Source organism: Podarcis erhardii (assembly GCF_964252035.2).
Source record: "Podarcis erhardii genome assembly, chromosome: 9".
NCBI lineage: Eukaryota > Metazoa > Chordata > Lepidosauria > Squamata > Lacertidae > Podarcis > Podarcis erhardii.
In genome coordinates, this window is record NC_138512.1 from 69,503,749 (window position 1) to 69,523,177 (window position 19,429).

Genomic DNA, 19,429 nt, shown 5'->3' on the forward strand with positions numbered 1-19,429 from the left:
TGGACTCACAACTTTGAGCTGTGAGCACCAAACTCAGTTCCAAAGTCAGCGGAGCACAGCAGAGTATGAACTACACAAACGACAGCTCTGAAGCATAGCTTCTTTATTCTTTTACAGCTACTGCAAACTAAAATAAACTAGTAACTAAAGACTAATGACTATCGGAGGCTACTGGACTGCATGAGTGTTACAGTTGCATAAGCAGTCATCTTATCTCTACACAGATAACACTCAGACTCCCACAGGCTCAGGCTGGAGCGGAAGAAGAGACCAGCAAATTCCGCTCCCTCCTTTCTGAAAACATTGTCAGGAGAATTGGGATTAAATTTATAAATAAGAAAATGCATGATAAGGAAAGTGATGTAATATGATTATGACTGTGATTTGGTTTTTTGAAATACTGATATTGGAAACTGCTACAGATAATTACTAAGAAGAGACTCGAGGAAGTCAAATACTATGTTTATGAAGATGGATGGTACTTAATTGTAATTAATTAAGTGGCAGTATGCTGTATTGTATGTTTTTATTTTTTTTCCTTTTTTCTATCTTTTTTCTCTTTTCTCTTTTGTTTGTCACTGTTAATTCTTTTGTATTATGCTTATTTACTGAAAACAATAAATATTATTTGAAAAAAAAGAAAGCATTGTCAGGAGATTCTTGCAATGGGAGGAGTGAAATATCCACCATTAGGCCACCGAAACGAACTTTGGACATGCCTGGTTTAGAGTGTAATACTAGGACCTGGGAAAGCAGGGTTCAGTTCTGACTTGGCCTTAAGCTCACTGGGTGATCTCGGGGAAGCTGCTGTCTCTCAGCCTAACCTTCCTCGCAGGGTTGTTGTGGGATTCACTGAGGAGTGAGGAAAACTTTGTGCTTGCTTTCTTTGGAGAAAAAAAGGTGAGATAGGGATGCAGTAAATGAATAAACATAAATTTGTATTTCTCAGCTGGCTGGCTTAACGCAAGGCGGTGGTCAAGTAGCGAACCGCCTCTTCTGAAACTTGCCTGCTCATCCCCCAACACACACATTCCTCCTTAATTGACATTTCTCAAGCTTGGGTCCCCAGCTTTTGTTCGACTACAACTCCCATCATCCCTAGCTAGCAGGACCAGTGGTCAGGGATGATGGGAGTTATAGTTTAGCAGCTGGGGACCCAAGCTTGCGAAACAATGCCTTAATTCAAGAGATACACTGCCTATTGCTGTGTTGTTGTTTAGTCATGTCCGACTCTTCGTGACCCCATGGACCAGAGCACGCCAGGCACTCCTGTCTTCCGCTGCCTCCCGCAGTTTGGTCAAACTCATGCTGGTAGCTTTGAGAACACTGTCCAACCATCTCATCCTCTGTCGCCCCTTCTCCTTGTGCCTTCCATCTTTCCCAACATCAGGGTCTTTTCCAGGGAGTCTTCTCTTCTCATGAGGTGGCCAAAGTATTGGAGCCTCAGCTTCACAATCTGTCCTTCCAGTGAGCACTCAGAGCTGATTTCCTTAAGAATGGAGAGGTTTGACCTTCTTGCAGTCCATGGGACTCTCAAGAGTCTCCTCCAGCACCAGAATTCAAAAGCATCAATTCTTTGGCGATCAGGCTTCTTTATGTTCCAGCTCTCACTTCCATACATCACTACTGGGAAAACCATAGCTTTTACTATACGGGCCTTTGTCGGCAAGGTAATGTCTCTACTTTTTAAGATGCTGTCTAGGTTTGTCATTGCTTTTCTCCCAAGGAGCAGGCGTCTTTTAATTTCGTGGCTGCTGTCACCATCTGCAGTGATCATGGAGCCCAAGAAAGTAGCTGGACAGAATTCTGAGGGCCAAATGGAAAGGGCTGGAGGGCCGGAGATTCCCCCGCTTGCTTTTAGAGGACATCGCCAAGCAATTAACCACAATCGCTCGCTTGCAATGCCAGCGGGCCTCCAAGAAGTCCATCACGGCTCAATAAACGTGCTCTCCAAACTTGTGTTATTTGCCTGGCTCAGCTTGCAGGGCTCCCTATTAGAATACAACGTGCTCGAGCATGCAGCTAAATGCACTCCTAGTGAAAAGCTTTACCCACTTCACCAGGAAAACAGCCATAAATCTTCCAGATATTAATCAAAGCCATGGGCCTCGCTGCTACCCCCAGAGCTGTACCGGCTCCAAGTATAGACTCCGCTGGGCTGGCTGCATTAAACTGTCCAATCCATCATGCTCAGCTTCTCTACAGCTCAGCAATTCATCTTTCTGAAACGCAGCAGAAGAGGATCCTTTCCAGGAAAAGGACCTCTAAGAACCGAAGCAATCTGGCGATGGGTTGCAAGGAGGAAGACCTGCCAAGCATCCCAGCAAGCAGAAAAGTGGCCAGCTGATGTCAGCCAAAACTGAGTAAAGGGGATGAGGGTTTAATACAGTGGTTCTCAACCTGTGGGTCCCCAGATGTTGTTGGACTACAACTCCCATCATCCCTGAGCTCTGGCCTTGCTAGCTAGGGATGATGGGAGTTGTAGTTCAACAACATCTGGGGACCCACAGGTTGAGAAAGGCTGGTTTAACAGCTACTTGCTTGTTCCATTGGTTTCATGACAATTACAGGTACGAACCGGTTGACTATAGACACAGACTTTGTTTGGACAAATATATTGATATCTGGAAAGCATTAATACACAACGTAGTGGGTTATTGGTAACCATATTTAGATTAGGATAATAATGTCGCTTATATCTATATAATAACCTATAGCATTTAAATTTGACTTTACTTAATGTGTTACATTGCCCTTTTGGCTCTTTTTCTCTTCTCTCTGTTTCCCTTTCTTCACATTTTCTTTTCTTCCTTTATAAATGAATACATGAATAAATGAATATTCAGAACAGGTTGCTGGAGAATACCCAATAGAATGTGTATATGTAGTTGATCTTAAGAGAATCAAGCCAGGCGAGGATATGAACACTATCAAGAAAAGGGATCTGACTGCCCCATAACTTTGCACAAAGGGTATTGAAAGTGTGATCACGTCTGAATGCTCTTGACAGCATCAAAAAGCACAAAAACCATCCTGGACGCCCATTCAAAAGGATGTCTGGAAGGGCCCCAACTACATAAGTACTAGAGGACTGGAGAGGAGTTTGGCCCCCATTCTTAAAGTGGCTAATTGACACCATGGAGCCGGGTTTAATGAATCTTGCGATATATATTTTCAAAGGGCAAAGCAGCTAAGATTTATAAGGGCCTGACACATTACTCCAGGCTGTTTAAGAGATTGCTCAGATACCTCAGGATAACTTTGCCAGATTTACTCCTGAGATTTATGACATTATTGACTCATCAGAGGACCAAGTCAGTCAGCCTCCAAGAAGCCTCTGTTTGCAGGGAAAGACGATGCTCAAAATCTTGGTGGCTGAAGGAGACGACATTCCACTGCAACAGACTAGCTTCTGCCTGCTTCATCCTCTCCACACCAGCCCAGAATTGCACTCCTCAGCTATCCAGCAAGAAAAGGTCTTCTCCCCATCCAGCCTCTTGCAATGCCTGAAGAAATCTCTTTGACCGATCTCCAGCTAGCATTGTCTGCTGGAAAAGTAGCAATTACAGCGCCTGCCTGTCTAGAATCCCTTCAACAAAGTCATCGTTACCTGTGTAATATGCCTGGGCTACTTCTTTCATTTGCTTGCTAGTCCTTGAGGCCAGGATCTCGATCAGAGCATACTCGTCCGTTCCAGCACCCTAGAAGCAAAAAGAGGATTTGTTTAGCCTGGAAAAGAGGAGACTGAGAGGAGATCGGATGGCCATCTTCAAATATCTCAAGGGCTTTCAGATGAAGCAAGCTTGTTATCTCCTGCTCTTTGAGGGTAGGAACTGAACCAACGGCTTCAAGCTACAAGAAAGAAGATTCCAACTCAACATTTGGAAAGACTTTCTGACAGTAAGAGCTGTCCATCAATGGAATTGTCTCCCTCGGGAGATGGTGGGCTCTCTTTCCTTGAAGGTTTTTAAGCAGAGGTTGGAAGCCATCTGTCATGGATGCTTTAGCTGAGATTCCTGCATTGTGGGGGGCTGGACTAGATGACTCTTGGGGTCCCTTCCAACTAAGATGCTATGATTTAGGCACTTTCCACTGTAGGTTTCCATTGTAGGGCCTCCTTGGGGATCTAGCATTTAGCAAGCTTCTGAAGAGCCAAAAGACAAAATGTCAACAGAGGTGATAACATCCCGAAGATTCATGGCAGCAGAAGGGAGATGGACTGAAGACAATTCAGCCAAGAACTCCTGAGCTCCTAACTGACACCAACACAAGGGCTTTAAGTGAGCGCTTAACTTTTTCACCGAAGCCACAGGGGGCTTATCATTCCCTTGACTGCACCTATCGGGATTAGTTAACACCGCTGGCGAACAGTCAATGGTGTGAGCTAACAGTTTAAATGGGTGCCGAAAGCATCGACCAATGAATTGATCGATCCATTAACTGCTGGTCCAAAGTATGGATTTTGGAACTGAGCTGCCCTCTGAATGGATTGGTGGCATTGAGAAAGATATTTACTTTTTTTTTTTTTTGGCATTGAGAAAGATATTTACAGCACATAGCGTCCCAGTTCATTGACACAAATGTGATGGTTTTTGTTGGGACAGAATGTCATGCCTGAATCAGAACATCTGTGTGTCCTCTGGGCCAAAATCCAGAGAAGAAGCATGCATAGACCAGAGGCAACTGTATGGAGAGGTGGAGCTGTTCTTGCTCTTCCTCTGCTGAAGAAGCTAGCTGCTGCTCAGTTTTATGGAGCGGCTTGTCTCCTCCGTTAAGTGACAACTGCTGCAAGAGAAATGGCAAGCAGAGGTCTAGCTTTGAAAGTGGCTGCAACCTCCACATGCCTTTTTCTGAATCCCAAACCATGTGCAAAGACAACTTCATTCAAAATGAGACATTCTTGCAATACGGTATGGCCATCTTTTAATTTCCTCAAAACAGCAGCGGAAGCAAAAATATATGGCAAGCGAAATTTCCCAAATGAGTAAATAACAGAAGGCGCAGTGCTGTCGCCGTAGACTTACTTTCATGGATTTCTTCAGTTGTTTAGCATCAAACACTGCCGGAGGCGTTACAAGAGCCACCATTATACGCTCCAAATTGCCAGAGAGATCCCCCTTCAAAGCATCTTTCATATCCTTTTCAAAAAGAGAAAGAAACAGAGCTGTCAATGTTTCTGGCTGTCAAAAATCCTATCCAGGCTCCAAGGACGGTCTGACCTTTACAACAGAGATAAACCGTCCACTGAATCTCTCTTTTAATTGTAGTTTCATTCACAGCGAGGACAAAACCCCATGCCTGGGCAAGACCACTTCACACAGCACATTAAGCAGCCAAAATTTGTTTTAATTCTGGTTTTAAATCTGGGCTGCACATGGTTTCATTCCATCACTGTTGCAAGCATGGCTTGTTTGTTTTGATGTCTTTCATCGCTGATGCTAACGTTTACATGCTGCGTTTTTTTAGAACATGCTTTGTTTGCAAGGTGCCCAGCAAATATTTACTGATGGGTGGCTATGTCAATTTAAAATAATGAGAGCAGAAAGAAAATAAACACACATGGGAGAGTGCGCGAGGAATGACTGCTCCTCCATCCAAAAGATCCTTGTAGCTGGAAAACTAGGAGAAGGTTGTCTACATGGAAGAAAGAGAGAGAGAGAGGGAGGGAGGGGAGAGGGGGAGATAGAGGGAGGGAGGGAGGGAGGGAGGGAGGGAGAGGGGGGGAGGGAGGGAGGGAGGAGAATCCATCATGTGTCACCTACAGCCTGAAGTGGTCCAGCCATGCAAGTTGATAATTAGATCTCTGCCTCATCCTGGACTGAAGAGACCTGACCTCCTTGTCAGTAGCTCGTCCTACACTCGAGTAGGACCCTGGCAGAGTCACATGCCCAACTGGCATGTTCTCTCCCTCCTGGTCAATCGTTCGGGAGCTTCATTAGCTTTCTTCTGCCCAAACATCACAGCGACCGATGCCAACAGACACCAACACATTTAGGGATCCGCACGGTCTTCGCAGTTTGCATAACAGACCTCAGCAACTCAGCATTTTGGCTAATCTACTTTATTTACACACGGAGCACTGCAATATGGCTCCCTCTCTCTCTAGCAACAGACAGCATAGAGAAAAAGAACAAAGGACAAGAGTCCCACTTCACGGAACACAGTAACACAAACATCCTGTTTCCGTCACTTCCCACTCTGTGAAGTCAAAACATACACCGTCATGTGATAGACAACAATCCCATGACTGCAGTCATGGAGCAGGAATTCTAACACTCCTAACCTCCCAGGGATCCTCCCTAATCCAGCCTGACTGCTGATAGCATATGGCAGGCTTCCTCAACCTCTGCCCTCCAGATGTTTTTGGCCTACAACTCCCATGATCCCTAGCTAGCAGGACCAGTGGTCAGGGATGATGGGAACTGTAGTCTCAAAACATCTGAAGGGCCGAGGCTGAAGAAGCCTGGCATATGGCTTCATAGTCCCCCGCCCATGTGTCCTGCTGGGCACAACACTTCAGCCCTACTTTCAACTGCCCCCTATTGCCACCTCCTTCACCACCCTGTTTCTGCCCAGTCCTTAAGGAATTCAGGATGCTATAAACAGGCTGGATCCCAAGGTAGCCTTGCAAGAACAACCAACGTTAGTCTGAGATGACACCATCTGCAGCAAGCTTCATGGTTGCGTGGGGGTCTTGAAGCCCGGTCTCCTGCTTCTTAGGTTTCATAAGAACATAAGAAGAGGTGTGCTGGATCAGGCCAGGCTATCCAGCCCAGCATCCTGCCTTACAGTGGCCAACCAGATGCCTATACCAGATGCCTGAAAGCAGGATTCCTGTATAATGGCCTTCTCCACTCCTGTGGTTCCCAGAATCATTACTGCGTCCGACTTCGTGGCTGGTCGCCATTGGTTTCCCTCTCCTCCTTGAATTCACCCAATCCTCTTTTTAAAGGCTTCCAAGTGGGTGGCCATCACTGTCTCTTGTGGCAGTGAGTTCCACAGTTTCCTGGGAACGTTTATATAATTTAGCAGAGTTTAAATGATCCCCTGTTTAAGTTTATGCAGCGACAAGCGGGTTGCTAACTCATTTGAGTCCTATCAATAATTATACCTTCCTCGTTGATAATCCCTTTCTGTCCCTCTTAAAGAAAACACACATGAATTTGAATCATATTAATATAAAATTCTTTACTATCGGATTCATTCAGGTTTACAGAGTTGTTCCTGAAGGCAGGCTTAGGTTACATAACAAATAGACTATATACTAGATCAGGGGTCAGCAAACTTTTTCAGCAGGGGGCTGGTCCACTGTCCCTCAGACCTTGTGGGGGGCCAGACTATATTTTGGAAAAAAAATAATGAACAAATTTCTATGCCCCACAAATAACCCAGAGATGCATTTTAAATAAAAGGACACATTCTACTCATGTAAAAACACACTGATTCCCAGACCGTCCATGGGCCAGATTGAGAAGGCGATTGAGCCGGATCTGGCCCCCGGGCCTTAGTTTGCCTATCCATGTACTAGACAGTAGTGAGTCATGAGAAGACTGCATCCGAGCAGTTACCAGTTAACACTCCTTGCAGCAACTGGCCAACTGACACGGTCTGCCCTGAATCTTCCAACATTCAGCTTGCACAGAAGCTGTAGTGTTATGGGAAAGCATGATAAACTTTTCCCTATCGGCTTTCTACCCCTTCATGGATCACTGCCTTGCCGTGGCGAAGGGGCTTGAATAACTCAGAGAAGCTATGAGTTATGCCGTGCAGGGCCACCCAAGATGGACAGGTCATAGTGGAGAGTTTTGACCAAACCTGATCCACCTGGAGCAGGAACCGGCTTTTGAATTATGGTGCTGGAGGAGACTCTTGAGAGTCCCATGGACTGCAAGAAGATCAAACCTATCCATTCTGAAGGAAATCAGCCTTGAGTGCTCACTGGAAGGACAAATCCTGAAGCTGAGGCTCCAATACTTTGGCCACCTCATGAGAAGAGAAGACTCCCTCGAAAAGACCCTGATGTTGGGAAAGATTGAGGGCACAAGGAGAAGGGGACGACAGAGGACAAGATGGTTGGACAGTGTTCTCGAAGCTACTAACATGAGTTTGACCAAACTGCGAGAGGCAGTGGAAGACAGGGTTGCCTGGCGTGCTCTGGTCCATGGGGTCACGAAGAGTCAGACACGACTAAATGACTAAACAACAACATCAGCTTTCTTCTATAATTCTATACAAAACCCACAAAATCAGAACTTGAGGACTTCTTGGATCATTCTTTTTCTTGTTCCTTCCCTTTGACCTTACCACCTTGGGTGACCCTGCTGGGAGTAAGAGATTCCCGACAGCTTCGCTCACAAGGGTCATAGGAACGTGCAAGCCCACTCACCACGACAAGGTGGTGATCCAGCAAGTGAGCAGTCACATTTAATGGTGTCATCACAAGAGAACATTCCCCCCCCCTTATTCCTGATGGGAGCCTTTTGCAGCCTAGAGATCATCTCCGAATCATACCTTTCCCGCAGCTGCCTTGTACTCCTTCGCAATCAGCTGCCGCTGAGCATTCGATCTTCCCGTGAGGATGTCGATCAGGGTTTTTTCATCAGTGCCTAAAATGCAAAACAGAACCGATTAAAAAACAAAGTCTAAAAAGTGGTTCAACTCCCAGGCTAAAAAAAATCAGAATAATCACATTCAAATGATGGGTTTAAACCCACTGCAATCTGCTACTCCCTACAACATATTTTACTGATTTGTTATTACATTTATAGCCTACCCTAAATGAAGTTGCATTTTAATGTTTTAATGTTGTATTTTAATCTTGTTTTTTAAGCTGTATTTCACTCAATTGTTTTATATTTGGTGTTAGCCGTCCTGAGTGGGGAGGGCAGGGTATAATTAAATTATTATTGTTGTTGTTGTTGTTTAGTCATTTAGTCGTGTCCGACTCTTCGTGACCCCATGGACCAGAGCACGCCAGGCACTTCTGTCTTCCACTGCCTCCCGCAGTTTGGTCAAACTCATGCTGGTAGCTTCGAGAACACTGTCAAACCATCTCGTCCTCTGTCGTCCCCACCTCCTTGTGCCCTCCATCTTTCCCAACATCAGGGTCTTTTCCAGGGAGTCTTCTCTTCTCATGAGGTGGCCAAAGTATTGGAGCCTCAGCTTCAGGATCTGTCCTTCCAGTGAGCACTCAGGGCTGATTTCCTTCAGAATGGAGAGGTTTGATCTTCTTGCAGTCCATGGGACTCTTAGAGTCTCCTCCAGCACCATAATTCAAAAGCATCAATTCTTCGGCCATCAGCCTTCTTTATGGTCCAGCTCTCACTTCCATACATCACTACTGGGAAAACCATAGCTTTTACTATACGGACCTTTGTTGGCAAGGTGATGTCTCTGCTTTTTATGATGCTGTCTAGGTTTGTTAATAATAAATAATAATAATAATAATTACCTTTTCTCCATGGAGCTCAAAAGTAGCTCACATACTGTAGCTCTCCTTCCTCTTTCATTTTAGCCTCACAACGACCCAGTGAGGTAGGTTAGGCCAAGAGACTATGCCTGGCTCAGGGTCACCCAGCGAGCTTCAGGGCTGAGTGAGGATCTGGTCTCCCAGGTCCTAGTCCAACACTCTAACCACTACACCTCGCTTCCCTGTTCGTGCCAGGAGTGTTGTAGAAATTGGCCTACTGCACACAGGTGGAGTTTGCCTTCTTTCTTCCACCCATTTGCTCTGGCTCCGCTCAGAAGCCATGTGGCCCTCAAAGGATTGCCCAGGAGGGAATGTGGCTCTCGGGCACACAAAGGCTCCACGTTCCTCCTTTATGCCCAACAAAAAGGAAAACCCTGGTCCTAATCTTGTGCGCTACTCAGGACTGGCCGCTGCCAGGCTGGGTGTCAGGAGCAGGTCAGCAAAAACTTTAAAAGTGCCAGTGAAGTTAACTCTTTATCCAAAGGAACAAAACAGCTGGAGTGAGGCTTGAGGGAGATTTATAGAAATGGGGTGGCAGGATGAGAAGGAGCTGGAAGGACAGAGCGGGGACCTTCAGGAAGAAGAAGAGCTTCTGGATCCTTTAACTCCTGTCAGGGAGCATTGTGAACAGACTGAGAAATGTTTGAAAGCTCAGGAACGTTTAGAGGAGTGCAATGCTCAAATGTTATCTAAGTCCCATACGGAGGAGAAGTGTACAGAGAACTCTTTGACTTCTTGCATGCTAGAGACCTTTGTGTGGCTCATAAACTCTTCAGCAAATTGAAATAAATGTTAATATAAGCCTGTGTCCTCCTCATGCATAGCCGCTGAAAACCTGAGTCTGTTCGGTTTGAGTAAACCTGCAGCTCTGCACCCGTGATATGAAAGTGAATGCAACTAGCTCTCTGGGAATTCTGAGAGAATTTAAGAGTTGCCAGCAGGATACATCTATGTTATGTAGGAGATTTGCGGCTGCTTGACAAAGCGTTTCTGTAGACTTCGGATATTAAAGATATTTCCTGTCAAATGTGAAGGGGGGAAAGAAACAAAACACAGCAACTCTTCCCAGTAGGTCTTGCCACAATGAGTCAGTTGTGAGGACTGAAGGTTCCCACCGTCCCCCAGTTGCCTAAGTCTCCTCCTCTCTTAGGACCTTCCGGAGCAATCTGAGACTCTGTTGCTTTGTCTGCCTTTGCTCCGCTCTCTTCATCCCTCTTATGGTTCTGGGAAACCAGTGGGGACGGGAGCTGGTCACACCATGCCTCTTCACCAGCTAGACTCATCTCTGCCTCTTGGCGCCCCTCCTCTCCAGCCTCCACTTCTACCTCTGAGTCTGGACTGCTCTCCACCACAGCCTCTTCCTCTCACTAAGCCCTGTTACTGCTCCAGCTTCCGACACATCCTCCTCCCAGTCTTCTCCCTCTTCTCCCATCTGACCACTCATCATCCCCTGGTTCCGAGGCATCTTCTCTTAGGGGTTCCCCAGCTGTTTCCTCCCACCATTCCTCTGCATCCAGCCATGACAGCTGCCACAATCCCCTCAATGGCACAATATGGCAACCCCTGCAGAATGTACATTAGAAGAGCACCCACCAGTCCTTTTGTGATACTCTGTAGGCTGGAAGACTTTAAAAGATAAATCAATGAATTTCCAGAGGAGAGTTCCGTCGATAGCTATTAGCTATCAGAAGCAGATCACAAAATAATGAAATTTGGGTTTGCTGGAAGGGATAAGACCAGGACATGAGATTTAATTAATTTATGACTAATTACCGGCTGCAGAAATGCCAACTGGAGGGAGGGGGAAAACTGAAGCTATCACTGAGTGGGAAATTAAGTGCGGAGCTTTAATTAAACGTGTCGTGTTAACTTATTGGATCAATGGCACAGAAGGGGAAAAGGGGAAAACATGGGAAAATGAATTATTTAGAAAACTTTGTTCTCATTCTTGTACAAGCAACTCTGATTCGGCTGGAATGAATGGAATTAAATTCACGAATTGCAGATCATCATTTCTGTGGACCACAGGAGAGTTTTAATTGCTAAGCTGGCATGGAATAATTAGCTGTTCGTTTGCAATTGAGTCAAACTCACTGAAATCAATAGCCTCAAGTTTCATGTTCACCAATTTCAATGTGGACCTGCTCTGAATATGACTAACACTGGGAAGGGCCATAGTTCAGTGGTAGAGCATCTGATCTGCATGTACAAAGTCCTGGGTTCAATCTCTAGGTAGGGCTGGCGGTCAACCTTGTCTAAAATCCCAAAGAGCTGCTGCTGTCCAGTGTAAGCAACACTGAATCTGATGCCCCAATGGTCAGACTCAGTATAAGGCAACTTTGACTCACAGCTGTCCATGGAGGTGCAGGTCAATTCTGTGTCCAGGGCAGCTGTCTAGTTATCTCTTGCTTGGACTACTGCAATGCGCTCTACATGGGGCTACCTTTGAAGGTGACCCAGAAACTACAACTAATCCAGAATGCGGCAGCTAGACTGGTGACTGGAAGCGGCCGCCGAGACCACATAACACCAGTCCTGAAAGACCTACATTAGCTCCCAGTATGTTTCCAAGCACAATTCAAAGTGTTGGTGCTGACCTTTAAAGCCCTAAACAGCCTTGGCCCTGTATACCTGAAGGAATGTCTCCACCCCCATCGTTCAGCCCGGAAACTGAGGTCCAGCTTCGAGGGCCTTCTGGCGGTTCCCTCACTGCGAGATGTGAGGATACAAGGAACCAGGCAGAGGGCCTTCTCAGTAGTGGCACCTGGCCTGTGGAACGCCCTCCCATCAAGGAAATAAACAACTACCTGACTTTTAGAAAACATCTAAAGGCAGCCCTGTTTAGGGAAGTTTTTAATGTTTTATCGTATTTTAAATATTTTGTTGGAAGCAGCCCAAAGGGGCTGGGGAAACCCAGCCATGTGGGGTGGGGAATAAATAAATAAATAATGGAAGTTTGCGATAATTTGTGTTTTAGTGTCATTTTGCTTCACAGGCTATGCAAATAAATTGTCAGCTGTTATGACTAATGTTTGCGTACCTGATACATATGTGTGTGTGTGTTTTAAAAATTAATAGCGCTGAAAGGGTTCTTGAAAGGTCATATAGCAAAAGTGAGGGGCAGGTGGGGCTCATCAACTTGGGAAGGTATCCCATATAGGAGAAGGAAAACTCTGACACTAAATCTCTGCTGCCTTGTGGGATATCTTTGAGAGAACAAAAATGTGAAAGAGTAAACCTACAGAAATCCATAAGACGGCTGGATGGCACCTTGCCAGTGTGGTGTAGTGGTTAAGAGCGGTGGACTCGTAATCTGGTGAACCGGGTTCGATTCCCTGCCCCTCCACATGCAGCTGCTGGGTGACCTTGGGCCAGTCACACTTCTCTGGAGTCTCTCGGCCCCACTCACCTCACAGAGTGTTTGTTGTGGGGGAGGAAGGGAAAGGAGAATGTTAGCCGCTTTGAGACTCCTTAAAGGGAGTGAAAGGCGGGATATCAAATCCTTCTGGAAACTCCTGCAGTCAAGCTGGTGCCAAATATTTTGCTCTGTGTTCCTTCCATCAAGAGGGGGTAGGTCTTGTTGTCTGGGAAGCCCAGGCCCTCCATCCACACTGCCTAAGCTTGCACCCCAGAGAGGTCGCTTTGCTGCTGCTAATGCAATGGGTTGACTTCCCCCCTGGAGGAACACTCCATTGCCTCTTGAGACAGAGGGAGGCCTAAGCCACAGAGCCTAGGGCTTGCTGATCAGAAGGTCGGCAGTTGCTCCTGCCAACCTAGCAGTTCGAAAGCACGTCAAAGTGCAAGTAGATAAATAGGTACCACTCGGGTGGTAAGGTAAACGGTGTTTCTGTGTGCTGCTCTGGTTCGCCAGAAGCAGCTTAGTCATGCTGGCCACACGACCCGTAAGCTGTACGCCGGCTCCCTCGGCCTGTAAAGCGAGATGAGCGCCACAACCCCAGAGTCGGCCACGACGAGACTTAACAGTCAGGGGTCCCTTTACCTTTACCTGCTTCACATGAGCTACATGGATGGACTCTACTGGAGACAGAAGGGTCAACTAGGGAAGCCCTCAGGCTGATCCTAAAGTTAATCTGGGATTATCAGTGGTTGCTTTGCACAGTATCCTGCGGGTGACTGCAGGCATCAAAACCACAAGAGCTGGTGCAACGCTAAGACAACATGAAGCAGGCTGAGGCAGATGCAGAAGGTGGTGTTTATACAGAAATCCTAGGGTGAGGCAACATATGACCAGGTCTTCTTCCTGCCTGCCTGCCTGCCTGCCAGCCAGCCTCCCTGCCTGAAACAGAGAAGGACGCAGAGGACCGAGACCACTTACCTATTCCCCGAATTGCTTTCCGAATTGCTTCAGCATCTCTCGATGCATTAAAGCCAGGAGCATCCCGAATCGTTCCCCTAGTGCCAACCTAAAATAGGGAGAGCAGGGAGAAAGGAAGTGTCCATTATTATTATTATTATTATTATTATTATTATTATTATACCAAAAATGGAAAACGAGCGAGGTCCCAGCTAAAGAAGAATGGCAACTTAAACTGATGGAATATGCGCAGCTTGTGGATCTAACATATAGAATAAGAGAACAAGAAGAACATACATTTAAAGAAGATTGGAAAATGTTTATTGAATATATGGGAGGAAATTGTGTACACTTGAAAACGTTGGCAGCATTAAGATAAATTCAACAGTGTAAATAAGTTTTGATGGATATAATAAAGGAGAACCATGGGGCAGGGTCCAGGATGCTCAGATTACTGCCACCAGACCTCCCCTTTCATGATGTAACCGTGATGTAGTGTGGTGGGTGTAACATGGGGATTAGCAGCTAATAAAAGTTTGGGGGCTCTTTTGTTCGGGGCTTCCATCTTGTTCCACCTTCTGGCAGGTGGGAGTCCTGTCACGACAGTCTTCAATAAAGACCAAGCCTACTGGCTGCTGTTTTGCTCTGGTATTCCTGGCTGGTGTCCTTGTTTTTTTTGTCCAAGGGAGCCCTCAGATTTCTCTGTTAACATTATCAAGACATTAGCTACTCTAAACAGAGCTATAAAAGTACCTTAATATACAAGTTAAGACATTAAACAATAAAATTTATAAGCTAAAATTATCACATGGCCACCGATATATTAAAAAATAAGGTTAATTAATACAATGTGCAATTATATTCGGAGTTTGGTGATAAAGATAAAATATAGCTTGATGTAGATAGGGTCAAATAAATTCATCTCCTTTACAGGTGGTGGCTACCTTGGCTATATAATTTGCTCTAATTTTCCTAGCGGCAGTTGCAAAGAGTGCTACACGCTAGGTCACATACTTATATGTGATTGCGAGGAGATATAAAATCATGTCAGAGGTGTTCTGGCCAGGGGACCTTGTCATTATAGGTGCTAAAAATCCTTCTCTTGCTTCATTATATAAGGGGCAGTGCAAGATATAATGCATAAGGTCCTCTACTTCAGGACATCCTCTAATGCAGACACATTTGTTTGTTGGTATGCCTCTGTGTCTCCCATCTCTATAAGCAGAGTTTATTGTATTTAACCGTGACTCTGTAAAAGCTTTCCGAAGTTGCACAAAAGTCAATTCATTAAAATAAGATGTATGTTCATAAGCCTCTCTAAGATTAAAATAGACAGTATTTTCCGCTCTATAAGACGCACCAGACCACAAGATGCACCTAGTTTTTGGAGGAGGAAAACAAGAAAAAAAAAATTCTGTATTTCAGAAGCCAGAACAGCAAGAGGGATCGCTGCGCAGTGAAAGCAGCAATCCCTCTTGCTGTTCTGGCTTCTGGGATAGCTGCGCAGCCTGCATTCGCTCCATAAGACGCACACACATTTCCCCTTACTTTTTAGGAGGGAAAAAGTGAGTCTTATAGAGCAAAAAATACGGTAATGGGGCAGCAAACAAATCAATTTCCTGGCCTTTTGCTTATAAGATCTGATCTAACCAGAGGAGGCCAGAGGAAATTCACTTGGGTGTGGATAAGGGAAAACACACACACACACAAACCCCAGGAGCTTATGAGCTCAGCCATTCAGGAATGTTGTCTTAGTTCATCCACTGGAAATGAAGAAATAAAAGTGAAGCAGTTTTCCTGATGCCAAAATCCTGCCTGCGTGGGGCTCTGAACATGCTCAAATTCAGCCACAGTCAAGAACAATGAAAGGCACATGCAGCTTGCACATTCCTGAGATTGCTGGTGCAGCAGTGCGCACTGTGCGTGCCAGGCTGAGAGGAAGAGCTGGAAATGTGCAAAGGGAAAGCCAATCCTTCACATTGTGGAGACAAAGTGAGGTTGAAGCCAGGTAGACAGTGAGCCAGGGAAGTCTTGCATGTGGGCATTACTCTGCTTTGTACACATTTGCTGGCTCCAGGATGTATGCTGAAGTGGAGACATGAACTGCTGTCTCCATCTTCTGCTTCCTTCCTGTTTCTGTAACAGACTAAACTGCCTGTGGCTCTTCAGCTCCCGCACAGCAGCCTTATCCTACTTGGCGCCTGCTAGCAGGGGCTGATGGGAGTTGTAGTCCAAAGCTGAGGGAACACACCTGGTTGAGGGACCCTGCTGTGGTAACCTTGACAGAACCACAGCCTCATTGTATCTAAAGTGCGTGGATGTCGTAGCCACATCCCAAATGTATTTGGAAATCCTTCCAGAAAAACTGGCCAGGCCAGTTTTTCAGGTCACGTTCTAGCCCTATCATCTCAGAAGGGCCCACATTGCTGCCACCAGCCCAAGAACCCCATACTGGGCTTGACAACCCTCTGTTTTAATTTTCCACAGTGCCCCATAGTGCTGCCATGTTGGACATTCTGGAACATTCTGGAAAATTAAAATGGCGGCTCATAGTTGTAGGATGTTGCTCTCGGGTAAAGAGAGAGGGCACATCAATGTTACCAGAGAGTGGCTCTCCTCAAACCTAGAGACAGTTCCTGAACCTGATTTTTCTGTCACCCTGGGAGTCACTTCTCAAATTTCTTCCATGGCGATATTTTGCCCAGAGAGAGAACTCGGATGTGGGAAACATTTGCTACAAAGCCAAGGCTCTTGCTAGCATTGAGGAACAAGGCCCATCTTTCATAGCTTATTCTCTTCTCCCTAAAAGAAAAGTGACAGCTTTGGAGCTACAAGATTAAATGTGGGGTTCCCCACCCCCCACCTCTGGGATGAGGAGTGGCTCATTTGCAAGTTAACGTAGGACTCCTGCTAACGAGAGGAAAATGGAATAAATTTCCAGAAAAATGAACGAATGAGAGAGCAAATGAATGAATAGTAGTGCAATCATCACATTAGAAAAACCGTAACAGTTTAACCACATGAGTCTGAATCCATCTTTCAGTTAATTACCCTTGACTGAGAGGTTTGTTACAAATTCGACAAAGAAAGGAAGTAGAGCAAAAATTTTCATAATCGGCAAGATGATATTCTGAGGTTGGAGGAATACAGACCTTAGAAAGGACTACTGCTCAGTGATAGAACACATGCTTTTTAGGCAGGAGGTATTAACTGAGTCATGTTCATTAATTTCAATGGGTCTAACTCTGAGTAAAAGTTCATTGAATACCACACCTGTCTGAAAATACACCCTGTCTAAAACTAGAGAGGTGCTGCCACTCAGTGTGAACATTAGTGAGATAGAAAGACTAGTGGATTTGACTTTGGTGCAAGGCAGCTCCCAATGTTTCAGGATTTGCTTTTAGATGATGCCCTTCTCAGAAGAGGCTGGCTGGCTGGCTGGCTGGGATACTACCAGACCTTAAGCAAAGCTGTGATCTCCATACTAAACAAATAATTTCATTATCCGGCAATAGTTTTTCAAAATGGCACATGAGCAAAACAGACAGAAGTGTGTCATGCAAAGGACCCAGATTTCTCTGTTTTTTTCTCTCTAAAGTTCAGTCTCCAAGCAAACAGAGATGATCCCAAATGCAGAAGAGTAAGTTATGTGGACGACATGATTTTACTCACCCAAACAGAAGCCATTATGATCTTCTCTCAGAATGACTCTGGAAGAATAACCAGATGTTAACAGAATGCAACACTGGGCATGTTATTATAAAATGCACTAACACAAGTAAAGATGTATGTTCTTGTAAAGACTCATATTTTCCACCGGGCTTTCTCTGACTCCTATGATCAGACCTGGATTAATGTGTATGAAACTCCTGAATCTCTTTTATTTGCTTTTACCTGTTTTTATACAGTTGGGTATTTTTAGGGTCTATTTTTAACTTAAAGAACATTGTTTTTATATTGCACATAGTGAGCACTACTTAAGAGATTTTTTGAAATATTAAAGGGCTTTAAAATGCTATAAAATAAAATGAAGACAATTAGCAGTCCGATCTTTCCAATACATTCCTGCGGCAATTCTCGTGATGTTGCTGCTGAGGGTATCCAAACCCCGTTCTGCACCTTTTAAGATTCACAATAACTCTACATCTATAAATCTATAGTGAGGCCTGCACACACACTGTGAAACTGGCAACAAAAACCAGCTCCCTCTGACTGTTGCGGTCAGTTAGCTATGTCTTCCTGCACTCCGTTCCACCACAACTGTTTTAGGCACCATTTTGCCTGAATGAAGCAAAACATTGTTTGTTTCCAAACCATAGTGTCAGGTCCTGATTTGAGAAGAGAACTACAGCTTGTACAAGCCACAGTTTGCTACATTTGGACACAACATCAACAACCCTCCCAACTGCTGCTTCATGTTTGCAAAGTGTCCATTCCCATTCATTCCCGCCCCCACCCCCCCAAATAAACAGGCTTCTGAATAACTCTCCATTCTGGCCTGAGTCACAGGTGACAGGGAATGAATAGCAGAGGGAATACACTGTATATCTAACATCCTCCCACCCATGGTTTATTTTATTTTTTTACCCAGAGAACTTTGGAAACTGTCCAAGCTCAAATACGCAACACAGGAAAAGGCATATTGACTCAGATCCTTAAACAGAGATGTTCGTTTGCCACAAGTACACAGGGCTTAAAGCATAAAGTGAGCTCAGTGTTTTGCTTGGGAGAAATTTGCCCCACCCAACGTGAAGTTATGGAAACAAGGGTTGCAGAGGAGTAAAAGCAGTTAGAGAACCTTCCTCTGCTTCTCAAAATCAGGCTTAGTGAAGAAAGGACACACCAGGGGCAACGAGGGGAAAGCCATCTCTTCAAATGTGGTTCTTCCCCAGTATCATATAAAGCACAGGTGGGGTTCTGGGTTTAGATAACAAATTGGGTATGCACGCAAGGCAAGCAGGGCTCTCTCCAAGCAGGGCTCACTTCAGCACCTGATAAAATATGCTGCTTTGAGGCAAACTCTAGGCAGTTCCAGATTACTGTTATTTTTTTAAAGTGATTCTGTCACATGCCAACAAATTAAGGTTGCACACAATCAAAGGCACTGCTGATCAACAAATCTGCTTTAAAAAAAAATTGAAAAGGAAAGTAGCAATGCAATTTACTAGAAAATACGGGATAGCCATTGCTTCATACAGTGCTGTCTAACCTTCCCACAAACAGATCAGAATTAAAGGAGTCTAACCAGCCCAGACACCATGTGCAAACGACTCAGGAAGAGTGAAAATCAAGAGAATCATAGAATTGTAAATCTGGAAGGGACCCTGAGGATCATCTAGTCCAACCCCCTGCAATGCAGGAATTTGCAACTGTCCCATATGGGGATTGAACCTGCAACCTTGGCGTTGTCAGCACCACGCTCTAACCGATTGAGCCAGCCACTGCTTAGCATACAGGTCATCTGGAAGCAACCTGTGGAGGTAAGCAGGGCAATGAGGGTTCAGCAGCCCTTATCAATTCACTTCTTTTCTTCCTGCACTGAAGTACAGTATAGCCTGTGTAGATGACTCAAGCTGGCTTCAGACTGTCATGGGGTTATTAAGAGTTTATCAGCCTCCACTATCTCTCAGGGCTCATACAGACTG

At 45.2% G+C, this 19,429-nt stretch overlaps 1 protein-coding gene and 1 long non-coding RNA gene across 2 annotated transcripts in view; one reads left to right on the forward strand and one right to left on the reverse strand.

Annotated features, from left to right (window-relative positions):
* Nucleotides 1-19,429, forward strand: part of LOC309350463 — a 597,274-nt gene that overhangs the window by 542,272 nt on the left and 35,573 nt on the right. The gene's annotated exons all lie outside the window — the stretch shown is intronic.
* ANXA3 (annexin A3) overlaps nt 1-19,429 on the reverse strand; it is a 32,837-nt gene that overhangs the window by 11,521 nt on the left and 1,887 nt on the right. Inside the window, exons 2-6 of the mRNA XM_081877167.1 lie at nt 17,457-17,494; nt 13,806-13,893; nt 8,512-8,606; nt 5,025-5,138; nt 3,611-3,701 (exon numbers count right to left, since the gene is read on the reverse strand). Coding sequence (XP_081733293.1) covers nt 3,611-3,701; nt 5,025-5,138; nt 8,512-8,606; nt 13,806-13,893; nt 17,457-17,471 — 403 coding nt within the window. The 5' untranslated portion in view covers nt 17,472-17,494. The remainder of the gene's footprint in view (nt 1-3,610; nt 3,702-5,024; nt 5,139-8,511; nt 8,607-13,805; nt 13,894-17,456; nt 17,495-19,429) is intronic.